Below are 18,790 nucleotides of genomic sequence, written 5' to 3' on the forward strand. Positions count from 1 at the left end.
AACCCCTTCACCCCATGCCCGCCCCATGGCCAGCAGGAGAGCATGGCAGGTGGCGGGGGACTCGCAGCAGCCAAGCCACTCAGCAGTGGGACTGTGCTGCACCCACCACTGCATGGGCAGCATGTGTCCCTTGGAAGCATGGGTGCCCGTAGAAGCATGGGTGCCTGTGGAAGGGGTACAGCTCAGAGAAGAAGAGGTGCATTCCCTGTGCTTCCACTGTCCCCTCATCTTTAAAATGAGGACGAGGCCAGAGTGGACCCCACCTGGGATCCCTGCACTCTGGGAGGCCAAGCAGGGAGGATCACGTGGGCCCAGGAGTTCGAGACCAGCCTGGGCAACATAGGGAGACCCCATCTCTATGAAAAATAAGAAAATACAATGAGGATGAAACCCAGTTATCAAGGCTGAGTACGGCAGAGCCACTCTCAACACAACAGCAGCCTGAAGAACCGAAGCCACAGAGTGGACAGGCTCCCTCCATCACAGAGACCGAGGGGAAAGGAGCCCTCAAGGCTTCTGCTAAGATAAGCAGGCTGTGGGTTCTGGGCTTCCAACCATTCTGAGAGGGTCCACATCCAGAAGAGCCCGCCTCTGGAACAGAGAGAAGGCAGGTGGGGCGCCGGCCCGCTGCTGGGGAACTGAAAAGGTCTGGGAAGGGCGCGTGGAGACAGCGGCAGGAGGGCCACTGCTGCAGAGGTCAGGGCATACTCACGCTGCCTCGGTCCCGTTCCCACCTCTGTTTCTGATAGGCAGGAATTTCTTTATTGCGTGATGCTTCACGTCACAGCTCTCTCCCCTTAGTTCCACTCACCTTGACACATTTTTATATCTGATTTACTTCCCCTGTTATAGGCTGCACCGTGTCCCCAAAAACTCACACACAGACCTCGTGACCTCAAATCTACATTCACTTTTAAAAACTGCTACATCCACCATATGAACAGGTCTCTGTGCTTTCCATTCCTTAAGAAATATAAATTAGGTTGGTTGAGCGTGGTGGCTCACATCTGTAATCCCAGCACTTTGGGAGGCCGAGGCGGGCAGATCACCGGAGGTCAGGAGTTCAAGACCAGTCTGACTAACATGGAGAAACCCCGTCTCTACTAAAAATACAAAATTAGCTGGGCATGGTGGCGCATGCCTGTAATCCCAGCTACTCGGGAGGTTGAGGCAGGAGAATCGCTTGAACCCAGGAGGCGGAGGTAGCGGTGAGCCAAGATGGCACCATTGCACTCCAGGCTGGGCAACAGAATGAAACTCCTTCTCAAAAAAAGAAAGACATGTAAGTTATATAAATCATGTACGCGACTCTGAAGAGCTCTGCCTGCCAGCAATCCTTTGATACAGGAGGAGCCGCCCAGGTCACAGTAAGCCCTGCAGGAGGTGAGGGGCTCGGGGTGGGCCAGAGCAATCAGAGGCGAGGAGGCCCGTGGCTGCTGGCACCATCAAAACCTGGGGCTTCTGCACAGGGCGGGGCCACAGCGGGTAAGTCCCTCTCAGGAGTGGTTTTACCTCACCTCCCCCTTTAAGACAGAAAGAGGTCATCAAACCTTTTCGGCTTCCTAGAAATCCAGAGTCAAGGGTCACAGCCACACACAGAAACAAGCCAAGGGCTGGCCAGGGTCGGGGCTCCAGCACCACCTGCCTTCCACACCTTTGTGACCTAAAGTTGGTGCCTAGGCCCCTCTGCAGGGTTCACAGTGACTAACTCACTTCCAGAAAGATCCTTCCATGACCCACTCATGTCTCGCCCACCCCCAGTTCCCGCCCTGCCTCAGGACCTGTGTGCCTCTTCCACACCCTCGACTTCCACCCAGGCTTCATCCCAGACGCACAGCTGACATGTGCCAGGCTGACGCAGGAGCCCCGGCGGTGAGCCTGCTGAGGAGACACAGACCACCAGCGACAGAGGCCGCAAGACAAAGGTAATTCCAGCGCCAAGAACTTAAACACAGCCCACCCAAGGCTCAAGGGCCCCTTCTCAATAGAAGCTCCTGCCAAGTTTAGGATCCGCCTTTCGAATGACACCTAACGGGAGGATAACCAGGATGGAGCCAATGGTCACACCGAGGAGAAGAGCTCGGTGCCAGCAAAAGCTCTCCACCAGCAGGCCCGCTGCAGAGCATGCATCATGGCGCACTACCCATGAGCGTGTCCACAAAGGTGCGGGGACCCAGGCATCCCCGTGCTCAGACTTCCCTACACACGAGTGTGTCCATGAAGGTGCAGGAACCCAGGCATCCCCTGTGCTCAGACTTCCCTACACACGAGCAGGTCCACAAAGGCGCGGGGACATGGGCATCCCAGCACCTCATGCTCAGACTTCCCTAGAACTCGCCTTCCCGTTACTGCAGCTCACAAAGACACCAAAAAAAGGCAAAACCAACTGTATTAAGCCTTATTAGTGATCAATATCTACTTCATGTTTTGGCTTTACAAAGGCTTTACTGGGTGATACAAAACACTGTATTTTCCCCTACTAAACAAAAACTTTGAACACCTGCATCCTAAGCTTAACTCGTGCTGATGTTCTCCTGACAAAATACAGGCCGGGCGTGGTGGCTCACGTCTGTCATCCCACCGCTTCGGGAGGCTGAGGCGGGTGGATCACCTGAGGTCAGGAGTTCAAGACCGGCCAACATGGTGAAACCCCATCTCTACTAAAAATACAAAAATTAGCCGGGCGTGGTGGCGCACACCTGTAATCCCAGCTACTCCAGAGGCTAAGGCAGGAGAATCGCTTGAACCCAGGAGGTGGAGGTTGCAGTGAGCCACAAATGTGCCACTGCACTCCAGCCTGGGCAACAGAGCGAGACTCCATCTCCAAAAAATATAGATAGATAGATAGATAGATAGATAGATAGATAGATAGAGATATAGATACATAGTCACACACAGCTTAGCAAGAGGGGTATGTTACATGATGTCACCGCACTCAGGCCTAGAAGGCACGGCCCACTCCACACCCAGGCTGCAGGGCCCGGCCGACTGCTGCTAGGCCGCAAACCTGTGCCGCCATCCCAGCACTGAGCGCTGCAGGCGGCTGTAGCTCAATGGCAAGGATGCAAACCTGGATCACACGCAGTGAAAATGCCGTCCTAACCTTACAGAACCCCCGCAGTCGACGTGGACCACCACTGGCCAAAATGTCCTCACGCGGTCAGGGCTGTTCTTTAGCACCAAGCAGGGGCAGGGTCACTTTCCTGGCACCTACTCATCAGGCGGGGAAAGGCCTCCCTTCCAGGCATAAGCGTCACCAGACAGGGCAGGGGACAGTGGGGGCCACATGGACCTGCCCTGCAAAAGCTGCTCAGAACCTTCCAGTCGAGCAACCTGACTTGTGCAAGATCTCACACGAAGAACCCCCAACAAACTTGTCAGCGGAACTTCTACAAACATCCTTTAGAAAACAACTCAACTTTCTCACAAATTAACCTAAAATTCCCCAAATTAAAACCAAAAAAGGGCATTCACTGCCATTCAGTCTCACCCTCCTAGAGTCAATACCACTTTCTGAAAGCCATTTTCTAAAATCTCTATATAGCCTTTTAAAACTTTCCATGTAATACCACTAATTACTCTTCTTTGGAAATTTACCACTAATTGTTTAAACAATTTTAGTTTAGCAATTTGTCCTGAAAAGGCAATACGCATCAGTTGTAGAAAACACAAGTCACTTCTAATTCTACAGCCCATAGATAATTTACTGTTTGGGTATAATTTCTGCTTCTTCCTGTGCGTGAATTAAATATTAAACCTTATAAATTACTAAAATATAGGCTGGTTACAATGGTTCCAGTTTCTTTTTATTGGGGGAACTAAATATACCAGAAAACATCCTGTTTTGTAACCACAGTTAAATAAAATTTAAAAACAGAAACAAGATCTGCCAGCATCCCCCCGAGCCAAAAACACACTGAAATCATCGAGAAGCTATTAGAGGAATGTTCCGCAGCTGCCGCGGGCATGGCCATCTTATCGGAGGCTTCAGTTTCTTCCCCAAATGGAGTCTGAATGGAGTACAGGAGCCTGGCTGATAACACGCAGATGAAAAGAAACTCCTGCAGATAAAAACACACTTTTCCCAAATACGTACAATCCACGAGCCTCTGGGGAGACTGCTCCTTTCTCTGACTTTTTTGAGACTGGGGGGTTAGTCCCTACTTACACAAATTAGGACTACCACTTACCCACTGCAGATTATTCAAACAACCAAAAACGCATGCCGGGCCCATGAGAAGATCGGCTCACTCAAACATTTAATGTGTGCCGGGCACTGGGGACACCCAGCAAGACCCTGCTCTCACTCCTCGGGAGCTCAGTGGTGGACAGACTTCAAACAACGCAGCAAGGCGGTGCTGTCTGCGCTCCGCAGATACAACGGCACGTGGAACAGCCCTGGAACATCAGACCCGGTCTGCTGGGGAAACACTAGGAACCTGGCTTCAACACAGGACAGAGCAGCTACGAAGGCTGAACAGGTTTTTGTTTGTTTTATTTTGAGATAGACTCTCGCTCTGCTGCCCAGACTGGAGTGCAGTGGCGTGATCTCAGCTCACTGCAAACTCCGCCTCCCAGTTCAAGTAATTCTGCCTCAGCCTTCCGAGTAGCTGGGATTACAGGCATGGGCCACCACGCCCAGGCTCCTGAACAGTTTTAAACAGGAGAGTGACTTGCTTTTGCCAGCCACGTGATGGGCTTGTGACATGGAAGCTGAATTGAGAAGGAGGAAGGAAGGGCAGAGGTTGGAAGAACAGGTGCCACAGTTAACCCTTCATGGCTACTTATGAAGAGATGGCCCCAGGGAACGAAGATATGAAGGTTGGTTTGGAAGTAACTACTGCAAGAGCGCACTGGCTGATGGCTCGGGGACGTGCCCAGGGTCCAGCTGGGAGAGGGATGGTGGCACGGGAGCACACAGGGGGACACAGGAGGAAATCAGAGCACGGGTGAAGGCTGAGGATAATGAGGCGGAAAGTCTCCTGTTGGATTCCCTCCAGCATAAGAGGCTCACGAAGCACTGCCAACAAAAGACCAAAAGATCCCCAGCAGCCCTGCTGGGGTCGGCATTCCCACTAGTGTCAGAGCTTAAACCACCACCGCAGCGATACAGAGGTTCCGGCCCAGCAACTGCAGGACGCCGTTCACCCACACCACCCCCTCCTTGGCTGGACGGCCTTGACTGGGTCTGACTCTTTAGTGGCTCCTAGGGGCTGGTGCACAACACAGGCTCAAGGAGAAGCCAGATGCTCGTGTGAAGTGGAGGCTGTGTGCTGAGTTACCACCTCAGTGCAGCTTATCAGCTTCCCAGGAGGCACGCAGCGCGGGTTACTTCTCAAGGGGTAGCTACGGACGCACGTCCACGCCGCGTGCACACGTCCACATCGGTGAGAGCGGTGTGGACAGCATCCCTCGGCTGAGTGTGAGGATAATTCCAGGAGGACCTGGAGTGAGGCACATTCACATTCAGCTACCACTGGCATCATGCCCCGTGGCAGGTTCGGGACCCTTTTCAGATGGAAACCAACTAACGCACACTGTGGCGTCGGCCTTCCCATGTAGAGGAGGTGGGCAGTGGGTGTTTATGCCTGAAAAACCCCTTAGACTTGAACTGTGTGAAGTTCCTCAGTCCCGGGGCACACGCTGTGGCCTCCCTTCCCAGAGCTGGGTCCTTTTGATTTGCGCCCATTTCCCAGGAACTCACAATAGACAACACCCTGACAAAGAGTTTCCAGGGCTGTGGGAGCTGGAAATTACAGCCTTTGGTCATGTTTTAGTAGGGACACAGCTGCGGTCCACGGAGTACCCCAGAGGGCAGCAGAGAGAGCGGACTCACACACTGAGAGCAGAGGAGGGGGCCCAGGGTGCACCGCAGCCTCACCCCACAGGGCCAGGCCTCCTGGGGCCCCTCTCCCTGCGGCCTTGGGCTGCCTGTCCCCACGGCTGACAGCATGGTGCTGGGTGGGGTGCCTGGGCTTTGTTGGAGGCAGAGAGAGGAAGTCTTTAGTTCCCTGTTTCTAGCTGCCCACTACATAAAGTCTAAGTGTGATTTTTATTCAAGGAACTCATTATAAATGGCACCCTAGGCATCTAAGCATCCTCAAGAAACACGTCACCCTGAGACTGCCCCGCTCCCTGGTTAGGCTGTGGCGCTGGAGGGATTTAACTGTTGCCCATTTTTATCAAGATGGACAAAGGGCACCATAATTAATCACTAAAATAAATCTTGAAAAGGAACATGGGGCCAGGCACAGTGGCTCACGCATGTAATCCCAGCACTTTGGGAGGCTGAAGCGGGCGGACTGCCTGAGGTCAGGATTTTGAGACCAGCCCGGGCAACATGGTGAAACTCCATCTCTACTAAAAATGCAAAATATTAGCCGGGCGTCGTGGTACACACCGGTAGTCCTAGCTATTCAGGAGGCTGAGGCATGAGAATCGCTTGAACCCGGGAGACAGAGGTCGCAGTGATCAGAGTTCACAGTGATCAGAGTTCACAGTGATCAGAGTTCACTTAATTGCACTCCAGCCTGGGTGACAGAGTAAGACTACGTCTCAAAAAAAAAAAAAAAAAAAAAAAAAAAAAAAAAAAAAAAAAAAAAAAAAAAGTAGGCTGGGCACAGTGGCTCAAGCCTGTAATCCCAGCACTTTGGGAGGCCAAGGCAGGTGGATCGCTTGAGGTCAGAAGTTCGAGACCAGCCTGGCCAACACAGTGAAACTCTGTCTCTACTAAAAGTACAAAAAGAATTAGCCGGGTGTGGTGGCACAGGCCTATAATCCCAGCTACTGGGGAGGCAGAGGTTGCAGTGAGCCGAGATCGCCCCACTGTACTCCAGCCTGGCTGACAGAGCACAACTCCGTCTCAAAAAAAAAAGAAAGAAAAAAGGTAGAATGAATGTTGTGACTTTTGTAGAATCACATATTCACAAAATTTTATTTTTCTAAAGACATCTAAATCTTATTCCACATAAAAATGTAATGACAAGTCATTCAGTTTCTTCTCAGAGCTCCTCGGTCTTCCCATCAGGGACTTCCATAAGGCATAGCCCACCCCAGAATTCAACCTCCAGCTGCCTCTCCTGAAGCTCATCAGAGCTGAGAAGGCCTGAGCTCAGGAGCCCAAAGCTATGTTCCTGCATCTGTAGGAAAAACAGAGAAGCTTCCCATGCACTTCTCTTTAAAAGAAAGACAAAAGCAGAACTAGATATGTTAATGTTAAAAGTCAAACAACAGAGGAAACGACGAATTCATGTTAAAGCTTTTCATTCAGTTGCTATTGCTTTAACTACATTAAGTGGCCAGATGTGCCCATCACCAACCCTCCCCAGCCCCCTCCCAAAATGCTGCCCATAAAACATAGTGCTCTCAAGTACGCTTCCAGCCCTGGTAATACCAGGTGGGGAAGACAAACGGCTAACTCTGCTTTCTGCGGGTTTTCTTGTGCGGGCCGGGGGTATGGGGTCTTGCTCTCTTGCCCAGGCTGGGGTGCCGAGTGGTGCAATCCTGGCTCACTGCAGCCTCGATCTCCACCAGCTCAAGTGATCCTCGCACCTTAGCCTCCTGAGTAGCTGAGACTAGAGGCACGCACCCCCGCACCCGGCTAATTTTTTCTATTCTTTGTGGAGACAGACTCTCACCACGTTGCCCAGGCTGAGCTCAAGCAATCCACCCACCACGCGGCTCAGCCTCCCAAAGTGCTGGAATTACAGGCGTAGGCCGCCAAGCCTGGCCCACTTTCTGTATGGTTCTAAGCTCCGCTGAGAGGTGGGGACAAAATCTGCTCTTGTGATGTGTTGCTTCTCCTTCACGAGAGGGAAATCGCACACATCCTTAAGAAACGTACTCATGATGGGTTAATACCAAGAAAGTTCCTCCCCAGAAAAGCTGCAGACAAGCAAATCATTAAAAATTAAATCACAATTCATCACGGAGGAAGGACAAACTGTCCACAGAGGAGAAGAAGTGAGGCCACCTCACACAAATGTTCTAGATGGATTCACATTTTCAATTATTTTTTTTTTTTTTTTTTTGAGACAGGGTCTCACTCCATCACCCAGGCTGGAGTGCAGTGGCGTCATCACGACTTACTGCAGCCTCGATCTCCAGGGCTCAAGCGATCCACCCGCGTGGCCACTCCAAGTGCTGGAATACAGGCGTGAGCCACATGCCTGGACTTAAACTTTTTTAAGGTAGATACACAGGACCAGCATTTCTTAACCAAGCAGAAAAAAGCCCAGTAGAATACAAGTTCACAGAACTGACAGGGCAACATGTGCTGTTTCTTGACCCTTCCTTCCAAAACAGATGCCATATGGGTTATGCTCTGAATGAAAATAGAAATGTAAAAGAACAAGCGACTTAGAAATCAACAAAAATGTTTTACAAGTCAAACTTAAAAGCAATTCTTAAAATTCCTATTAATGAACAAAAATGCTGCAAATAAATATTCTGCAGAAGCACAACCAACCAGAAGAATAGGAAGAAAAACTTAGGATAACAATTAGATATTCTATTAGAAAGCTATTCTTCTGAAAGAGAAACTAAACCAAAAGGAAAACACTCAGAAGCCTTTACAGACACGGACAAACATGAAGAATGAGAAAGGCGTGTGATCACAGGCCTCAGAACAGCGTGGACCCTTCCCGTGAACACATAAATTAGCAAACTGATAGGAAAGAAAACCCCGCAACAAACCACAGCTTGGGAAATCACTCAAGTTTTCTGAGAGGTTCCGAATGTTCCCAACACAAAGCAATCAACTGTTTGAGGTGGCTCTGCCATTCACCCCAATCTGATCATCACCCACTGCACACACGCGCCCCACAAATACATACAATTACCAGCCACAATTTAAAAACATTTTTAATGATTACAAAATATCAGTAACTAGGAAATGTGCCAGAAACAAATGACTTCACAGGCAGCTGAACCTGGTGTTGGGATAGGAAGGGCACAGACGGCTCCCAACTCACCCTCAAGATCACAGGGCCGGGAGCCTCACCCTCTATCTACACAATCTAAAACCCAAAGTAAAATCAAGGTATAAGAGAACCCAACAGTGCCATGTAGAGGAATTTTTGGTCATAAACACAGTAACTAATCTTTCTCAGAAACATAATCACACAGTAAAATACTAAAATCAGCCTGCTGGAAAACAAGACAAAAATACTTATATCAATTTAAAAAATAGGCCGGGCGCGGTGGCTCACGCCTGTAATCTCAGCACTTTGGAAGGTCGAGGCAGGTGGATCACCTGAGGTCAGGAGTTCAAGACCAGCCTGACCCACATGGAGAAACTCTGTCTCTACTAAAAATACAAAATAAGCCAGGCATGGTGGTGCATGCCTGTAATCCGAGCTACTCGGGAGACTGAGGCAGGAGAATCACTTGAACCCGGGAGGTGAAGGTTGTGGTGAGTCTAGATTGCACCACTGCACTCCAGCCTGGAAAACAAGAGCGAAACTCTGTCTCAAAAAAATAAAAAAGGGAGGGGGAGTAAACATGAGAAAATTTATAGAGTTTTCCAACTGTAAAAAATATGATATTCCAATTCTTTTTTAAAATCAGAATAGGCGAGGCGCGGTGGCTCACACCTATAATCCCAGCACTCTGGGAGGCCAAGGAGGGCGGATCACTTGAGGTCAGGAGTTCGAGACCAGCCTGACCAAAATAGTTAAACTATCTCTACTAAAAATACAAAAAAATTAGCCAGGGGTGGTGGCAGGTGCCTGTAATCCCAGTTACTCAGGAGGCTGAAGCAGGAGAATCACTTGAACCCAGGAGGCAGAGGTTACACTGAGCCGAGATCAAACCACTGCACTCCAGCCTGGGTGACACAAGAAGACACCATCGCAAAAAAATAAAAATAATAGAATAAAATCAGAATACCAAGACTAAAGTGATGAGATAAAAAGCAACGTAAGGCGTACCGACTTCCTGGTTTTCCGTAACAAGTTAGAAAAGAAAACACACAGGGCATTCCCAGCTTCATGTCGTGATACACTGAAGAAATGTGCACACCTACGTATTAAGACAGCACTTTACAGCTGTCTGTAAAACAGGACGTTGAAAAAAAAAAATTACACTGTCACATGGCTCTCGGGTGTCAAACGCTCTCCCAAATCTACATGGGGTGTTCCTCGCACTGACTGCACCTTTCATCTGAAAGCATGACGAAGACTGGCCTAGAAACGAGCTGGAAATGAGCTGCGTTTCCAGATGCACTGCCATCCATACAGGGTGCAAGAAACCAGACGGGATGAGAGTCCAGCAGAAACGTGGTGGACAATGCGGGCAAGAAGTCTGGGACAAAGCTGGCTGTCTTCCACACAACAACCTTTCCAAGTAAATAAAAGTAAACACACACACGAGTACAAAATAAAAATATGGGGCAGTTTCATAACAGGCACACACGTCTGTGTAAGTAAGACTACCACACAGTAAGTCACATGAACAAAAGGAAAACAGGTAAAAAAAAAACCCTTTCAACACAGCAGGCCAAGGACTAATCAACTAGTACGTAAAGGGCTCCTATAAAATCAGGAGATTAAGTCCACAGAAAAAGAGGCACACGCAGGTAACACAAGATTAGGCCTAACCCTAGATAGCCAAGATGCAAATTTTAGAAATTGTTGACAGTACTAGCAAGTGTGATGACACAGACCCCAATCCATTGTTGATAGGAGAAGACTCCTTCTGAGAAATCATTTATGACTTTTTTTTTTTTTTTTTTTTTTTTTTTTTTTTTTGAAGGACAGGGGGGTTCCCCCAATCTTGTTGCGCAGGCTGGGACGCAAAGTGGGGCCCAACAATCCGCGGCTTCACTGCAGCCCTTTTAACAATCCCGGGGCACAACCTGGGACCCTCCCCCACCCCCAAGGCCTCACCGAAGGGTAGGGTGGGAACCCTAACAAGCGCATTGCTCCCACACCAAGCCCAGCTAATTTTCTATTTTTTGTAAAGACGTGGTTTGACCATGTTGCCCAGGCTGGTCTTAAACTCCTGGGCTCAAAGTAATCAGCCCACCTCAGCCTCCTAGAGCACTGGGAATACAGGCACGAGCCACACCGCCTGGTAACCTAACCAATTTTCAATGCACACGTTTCTCAAGCCAATTGCTCAACTTCTAGGTACCTAATTTAACAAACTGCTCCTACAAGTACATAAGACTCTACACAAATACTTTAAATATTACGTGGAAAAGGACACCAATACTTTGCCAGGCTCCACAGGAGACTTGGGCTGAGACCCAGTGGCTGCTAACTGCCACCAGACATCAGCCACGGATGGGGACAACTGTGCCCAGCCACTCACTAGATAGACCACTCATGCTGGGCACAGACCCCAACTAGGGGAACTTGTCTTTCCTGCTTGTCAGGGACTGGCAGGGAAGGCTCGGGCCCCGGCAGCCACCACAGGAGACTGTGTCCAGTGCCAATTCATCTGTGCAGGGACCGCTGACCCACGGACACCGAAAGATACGGCTCAAAAGACTTGTGGAAAAGTTTCTCGTTCGAGTTCTGGATTTGACTTTCTCAGAGGCCTGGTATTACGTAAAGCAGCCCTGGAAGTTTTGGGTAAGAGGTTATTTGGCCTGGAGCTGACGAGCAGCAAAGTTCTCAATTTGGCGGAAATGCATGTAAGAAACGTGTCTTGCGGGCCGGGCGTGGTGGCTCACGCCTGTAAACCCAGCACTTTGGGAGGCTGAGACAGGCGGATCACAAGGTCAGGAGATCGAGACCAGCCTGGCTAACATGGTGAAACCCCGTCTCTACTAAAAACACATTTTAAGTTAGCCAGGTGTGGTGGTGGGCACCTGTGGTCCCTAGCTACTCAGGAGGCTGAGGCAGGAGAATGGCATGAACCCAGGAGGCAGAGCTTGTAGTGAGCTGAGACGGCGCCACTGCACTCCAATCTGGGCGACAGACCGAGACTCCGCCCAAAAAAAAAAGAAAGAAAGAAACGTGTCTCATGCAGGCAGCAAACTCCACAGTTCCCTGACGACCACACCACGAGCTTCTGCTCCGGCTGCTGTTCCTACCAGCAATTCCTGACATTTAGTGTAAAATGCTCTGGGCCGTGAGTGGGGGCTCATGCCTGTGATCCCAGCACTCTGGGAGGCCAAGGGGTGAAGAGTTCGAGCCCAAGAGTTCAAGACCAGCCTGGGCAACATGGCAAAACCCCGTCTCTACTAAAAATATAAAAAGTTAGCCAGGCATTACGTCACACACCTGTAGTCCCAACTGCTTAGGGGCTGAGGTGGGAGGAATGCTTGAGCCCAGGAGTTCAAGGCTACAGAGAGCTGTGACTGCACCACTGTACTCCAGCCTGTGTTACAGAGCAAGACCTGGTCCAAAAGTTAAGTAAAATGTAAAATAGGCCGGGCGCAGTGGCTCAAGCCTGTAATCCCAGCACTTTGGGAGGCCGAGACGGGCGGATCACGAGGTCAGGAGATCGAGACCATCCTGGCTAATACGGTGAAACCCCGTCTCTACTAAAAAAAATACAAAAAACTAGCCGGGTGAGGTGGCGGGCGCCTGTAGTCCCAGCTACTCCGGAGGCTGAGGCAGGAGAATGGCGTGAACCCGGGAGGCGGAGCTTGCAGTGAGCTGAGATCCGGCCACTGCACTCCAGACTCCAGCCTGGGCGACACAGTGAGACTCCGTCTCAAAAAAAAAAAAAATGTAAAATAATATAAAGGAATGAATGAACGAATGCTCCAGGCCTCAGGAGCCACGTCTCCCCCACACACCATTAGCAACGAGCCCCTGTCCTTGGGCACAGCACTTCTTGCCAACTCAGGGCAGCTGTGGGAAGACAGAGGAAAATGTCACCTCTCAGACCTCCCAGCACAGCGCTGACCCCTCGGGAAGCAAACCACATCCCCTGGGTAAGACCAGCAGGAAAGAGGCTCCACACCACATTTCTGCAACAATGTTTCAGCACCAAAGCCTCCTTCAGAACACCTCCAGTCTCTATGGTTCCGGAAGTTCTGCGAGTGATTTCCCACCAGTGCCTGAACCGGTAGTCAGTTCAGTAACTGGCCAGGGGGAAGGGGAAGGACAAGGTCGGGGAATGGGATGACAGTGCTGCCCTGTTTAAGAAACCAACCAACCTAACAGGGCAGAAAAGGACACTATGCTAGCAACTGCAGTGTGCACCAACGAGACTGTGGCATCAACACCACACAGGCATTTGCTAGTCAGGGCTCCCCGGAGTGGAGAATCTTTGTAAGCCAAGACGCAGGTCCTTCTGATCCACATGGCAAGCTTCCAACAGCAGGCTGGGCCGCAGGTCACACAGCGGGGGGGGTGCGGGGAGTGAGCCCCTGCTCTACTCTCCAGGCAGCCACGGTCCAGGCCATCTCTGAATCAAGGGCTGTGGGACGGCAACCACCATCGGGGTTTCCGCAGCAAGATGCTTCCAGGGCACACCTGCCAGGACACAGCAGTAGCCAGACAGACAAGAATTACTGCCTTCACAGGACCTGCATTCCTGTGGGAGTTGCGCTCCAGGGCAGGAATCTTCTCCCTATCAGGGTACAGGGAAAAGGGCAAAGCGCATTCAGGGGTCTCAACCCCTGAGTCTGCAACTTACCCAGGCCACAAAGCTCAGAGTCGAGTCCTTAGTGAATAGTTAGGTAACACTGACTGATACCCTGCACAAAAGTCAGCAAATACTGACCAAAGCACAGAGAAGCCAAGACAGGCTTTCTGATGCCCAATCATAAACTCTGCCATCTCTGGAAATCAGTGACGTCTAGATTTCTAACACAGGAATGAATAGCTGCTGTGACACTCCGTCTTTTCACCTTTTTAAACAGGAAGACGAAATAACGTAGCCAAATGACATACTTCGGTCTACCCCATTTCAACCACTGGTCACACTTTAGTACCAAGGCCTACATCTAGTTCCCCCCAACGTCCCTAGAACAGTTAGGAATACCATATCCAAAGGCTTTGAAACCAAGACCCCAAAGGGTAAGATCTCATACCTTCATCTTTAAAAATACAAACAGCAGTGGGTTATGTAATTCAGCCCCCTCTAGACCACACTAAATCAAGTATTCAAATCAACTAATTTTGTGCTTGAAAACCTCCAGAAATAATAACATCTGACTCCATTCTGTTACTGAACATGCTAATGGCTAAATTTCAACACCGCTGCCCATCAATAACAGAGATAATATGCCAATTATTTATTACTGTTGAATCCTCTGCAAATAAAAATGTTTCTAATTCATTCCGTAGTGGTTAAAACAAGATCAGTATTCCCTGAAGAGAAATAATAGCTAGAAGGTAGTCAAGACAGGATAAGCAGGCATTTTTAAAGCTTTAATTAATAAACAGAAATTAAAATGGATTGGAAAGACAATCATCCCACAATGTTCCTCAAGCGTTACCACACTGTAAGGAACATTTACTTCAGCACACCAGGTGCACAGGTAAGTTTAGCAAATGGTGACACTAACTCCACCCACTTCTAAAAGCTATTCACTGGAGGACGTCCAAGAGGAAGAGCGAGTCACCCGTGATGCCAAGATTGACTGACATCTTTCAGATGATTTAAAACCCTGAGTTTCCAAAATCAAGCCTGGAATCTTTGGAGTCTAAAAAGCTTAAATTTTATAAAGGATAGAGATATAAGGAATAATCCATCACTGAATTAAATCAAACCAACGGGGGCTGGGGAACTACAAGGAATAGGAAAATAGGAGATGACAAAAACACAGATTATTGAGCCTTCCAGACAAAAGGATGCCAAACAGCGATTAAAAAACTACAGTTTGGGTACAACATACACTGCTTAGGCGACAGCAGCACTGACATCTCAGAATTCAACACTTTAATATAATGCATTCACGTCACTAAAAACCACCTACCTCCCCAAAAGCTATTGAAGTATTTTTAAAAATTAAAGACTTTAAAAATAAAACTTAAGAATCTCAAACAGGGACATTGAGCACAAACCAAAGACAGTAGACGCATATCCCAGAATGGCTGGGACCATGTGGGGCCGTGCACAACCAGATATGTGCCGTTAAGGAGCGTTCAAGCTTCCTATTTTCAAAGGCGCTCAACACTACAGAAAGAGACGGTTGACTTTACCAGAAACTGTAATTTAAATCAAATGCTATTCTTCTTCCAAGTCATCATTTACTTGAGTGATGCTGTCAATGCTCAAAGCCATTTCCTAACTTTTCAAAGCTGCTCTCATGCACTTAGACTGAAGTCTCTAGAATAATCTTAACAGGGTTTAAAAATCAAAGGTGTAAGATTTGACAGCAAATAGAAAACAAATAGGTTTTTTATTCTATTAGTAACTTAATAAAATTAAATGGAAGAACGGAATAAAAGTAATTTTCTCAGCCAGGCGCAGTGGCTCACACCTGTAATCCCAGCACTTTGGGAGGACAAGGTGGATAGATCACTTGAGGTCAAAAGTTCCTGACCAGCCCTGACAACATGGTGAAATCCCACCTCTACTAAAAATACAAAAATTAGCTGAGTGTGGTGGCAGGCACCCATAATGCCAGCTACTCAGGAGGCTGACGCAGGAGAACCACTTGAACCCGGGAGGCAGAGGTTACAGTGAGCCAAGATCACGCCACTGCACTCCAGTCTGGATGACACAGCAAGACTCCGTCTCAAAACTTAAAAAAACAGTAATTGGCCGGGTGCGGTGGCTCAAGCCTGTAATCCCAGCACTTTGGGAGCCCGAGACGGGTAGATCACGAGGTCAGGAGATCGAGACCATCCTGGCTAACATGGTGAAACCCCGTCTCTACTAAAAAAAATACAAAAAAAAAAACTAGCCGGGCGAGGTAGCGGGCACCTGTAGTCCCAGCTACTCGGGAGGCTGAGGCAGGAGAATGGCGTGAACCTGGGAGGTGGAGCTTGCAGTGAGCTGAGATCCGGCCACTGCACTCCAGCCTGGGCGACAAAGCAAAACTCCGTCTCAAAAAAATAAAAAAAAAAACAGTACTCTTCCCAAGTACAAATGAATGCTCCCTCCCCCTCAAAAAAAGTTTTCACCAGAAAGATTCCTTAGGAGTCAAACATTATTTTACCTGTAACACCATGCTGAGTAGACTGTTTACAGCCAGAGTTGCATGAAACACTCCACAAACTCTAGAACAACCAAATGTGTTCTAAACTTTTGCAGTACCAAAGCTATAGCAAACTGCTTCCTAGTTTAACAATTACAGGTCAAGACTTGTCTTTATTTTCCTGGTCTTTCTAGACATCCCTGGATGTCTCAAGGCTGCTGCACTGACTCATCCCACCCACTCATGAAAATTATAAAACCCTGAAGTCCAAAGTATCTACCTGAATTTCTCATTTAGTAACAAAGAAGCCACCCGTCCTGATGGCATAAACAAAAGCGCGCTCTATGATCCCACAATGCTAGTTGTGAGGTGGGATTTCCAACACTACAGGGCGCTGTCCCGCTTTCCCACACGTGCCATGGCTGCATACCTACCTTATCCAGAGACACAAAGTGCCGTGTGCTGGGTTATTTCTGACACAACAGACAAGCACATCACTCGTTGTTCTTCTTGTAGTTCAACTGTCCCCAAATACTTAACTGTTACTATGCTCTTTTGAGCTCCTATGAAATTCCTTAAAATATTTTTTATTTTCAGTAACAGCACATCAGGTTCCTTAAGCGCTCTGGCATATCCTGAGCAATCTCTATGCCCTCCTGCAAAGCCAGCACGGATGGAAAGCGCTGCTTGTCAGGGACCCGCCCGTCCTTCCAGCAGTTTTCACACTGTTTAGTTCCAAAACAAAACAGTTTTAAATCCAGTCTAAATCTAGTTCAATATTCACTACAGCTAGGATTCTAGTTACCAATGGCAATCATGAAAGGTATTACAAACTGAGAAACAGAAAACCTTTATTTTTGCTCACTCCTAAATCATTCCATGACTGTCCCATGCATACTGTCCAGAAGGTTTTTTTTTTTTTTTTTTTTTGAGATGAAGTCTCGCTCTGCCTCCCAGACTGGAGTGCAATAGCATGATCTTGGCTCACTGCAACCTCCACCTCCCGGGTTCAAGCAATTCTCCTGCCTCAGCCTCCCAAGTAGCTGGGATTACAGGCGCCTGACACCACGCCCAGCTAATTTTTCAGTAGAGACAGGGGTTTCACCATCCTGGTCAGGCTAGTCTCGAACTCCTGACCTCAGGTGATCCAACCCGCCTAGGCCTCCCAAAGTGCTGGGATTACAGGAGTGAGCTACTGTGCCCAGCTCCATAAGTAACCTTACATCAAATCCTAAAAACTAGAACATACTTTAAGAATGAAAAATTATACAATGGTTTCTTCCCTCTCCTGTAGAAATGTTACCATAATTAAATGTTTGATCAATTGCTAAATCGCAACTTACAATATGAAAATCTTCATATACTTCAAATATACTGAAGAAAATGTCTACATGTAACCGAGGTGCGGCATCCACCTGAACGAATAGCACGAAACGCTATTAAATTGACACTAGAAGCCCAGGCACAAATCATACACAGACACAAAAAAGCTCCAGATCCCACTCAGGAAGAATGCACCAACACATTCGCATTTATTTTCTTTTTTTTTTTTTTTTTTTAAAGCAAATGACAAAGACCCAGTTTACCAGCTTTACTTTTTTAAACCTAAGCTTAACATTACATATTTAAACAATTGTCAAAACTTACTAAGTTGCCAGCATTCATGCACAACTAGAAAACATCCTTAATTTATATTAAACCAGAAATGTATTACCATTAATGCATTAATATCTTTCACTACTAAATACTGAAAAAAATTGAAATTATTTCTGTAGAAGAATCGTCCTGGCAATGTTAACTTCACAGCAGGCCGACACTACGTGGCTCACATTTCAGACACAATGAAAAGCAGGTCCATGCTGGTGTTAGTGTACAATCTTGTCCTACACTAAAGAGTCAAGACTCACCTTGGAGTACGTTTAATAAAAAAGCAAAGTGCATACAGAGATTTACAACAATTTTAAAGACAAAAAAAATGGTCCTATTATGTGGTCCCAACAATAAACTCAAAAGTCTATGACAAATAGAGGCTCCGATGAGCTGTTTATAAATACTTTAGGTACAATTATACTGAAAGTCGAGTTCGTTTGAAATCTTCAAAAAAATGTTCCTGTTAATCCTCAAATGGTGCTCGTTATAGTTTAACATTTCTGTTAAGCGCGTGCGTTGAATTACTTGTTATCCAAGCGCAGCAGCTGCTCCTTACCATTTATTGTTAAGGACTTTAACTGGCCGTCTTCTTCAACTTCTACTCTTTCTTGACCGTTCTCGACAATTCTGTAGGAAAAAAAATCATTTAAAAACCTTTCTGGTAAAGTAAATACATGTATGAGGGTAACACACATGTTTCTTAAGTTTTTTAATGACATTGCTGAAATACACCATGAATATGAGTAATTTTCAGGCTGTAAAAACACGGCTGAAGCCAACCTGTGAACAATCCATCTTCCTTTCCTAAAACAGAATTAACCTGACAAAATAAATGGTCTCAAATACTGTACAGGTGGATGCTAAATACAAGCAGAGGCTATAAAACAGTAAAGGCTTTACTATTAAAGATTTTCCATTTAGTCATCTTAACAATGCTGCAGAAACTTGTTACACTTAAGTTATTATCTTTTATTTACATTACAACTTATTATCTTTTATTTACATTAAAGATCTCCTCTAATAAATCCACAGTTAAGTAAAATTTAAGAGGAAAAGCTTTAATTAATGAATTTGGAGAGAAGAAGATTTTCA

At 47.5% G+C, this 18,790-nt stretch overlaps 1 protein-coding gene across 3 annotated transcripts in view; it reads right to left on the reverse strand.

Annotated features, from left to right (window-relative positions):
• DNAJB6 (DnaJ heat shock protein family (Hsp40) member B6) overlaps window positions 1–18,790 on the reverse strand; it is an 84,353-nt gene that overhangs the window by 15,126 nt on the left and 50,437 nt on the right. For all 3 annotated transcript variants that reach the window (XM_017860561.1, XM_017860560.1, XM_017860559.1), the window contains exon 8: window positions 18,255–18,325. In XM_017860561.1, the coding sequence (XP_017716050.1) occupies window positions 18,255–18,325 (71 nt within the window). The remainder of the gene's footprint in view (window positions 1–18,254; window positions 18,326–18,790) is intronic.

The sequence above is a fragment of the Rhinopithecus bieti genome, unplaced genomic scaffold, assembly GCF_001698545.2.
Source record: "Rhinopithecus bieti isolate Rb0 unplaced genomic scaffold, ASM169854v2 scaffold_50877, whole genome shotgun sequence".
Lineage (NCBI taxonomy): Eukaryota > Metazoa > Chordata > Mammalia > Primates > Cercopithecidae > Rhinopithecus > Rhinopithecus bieti.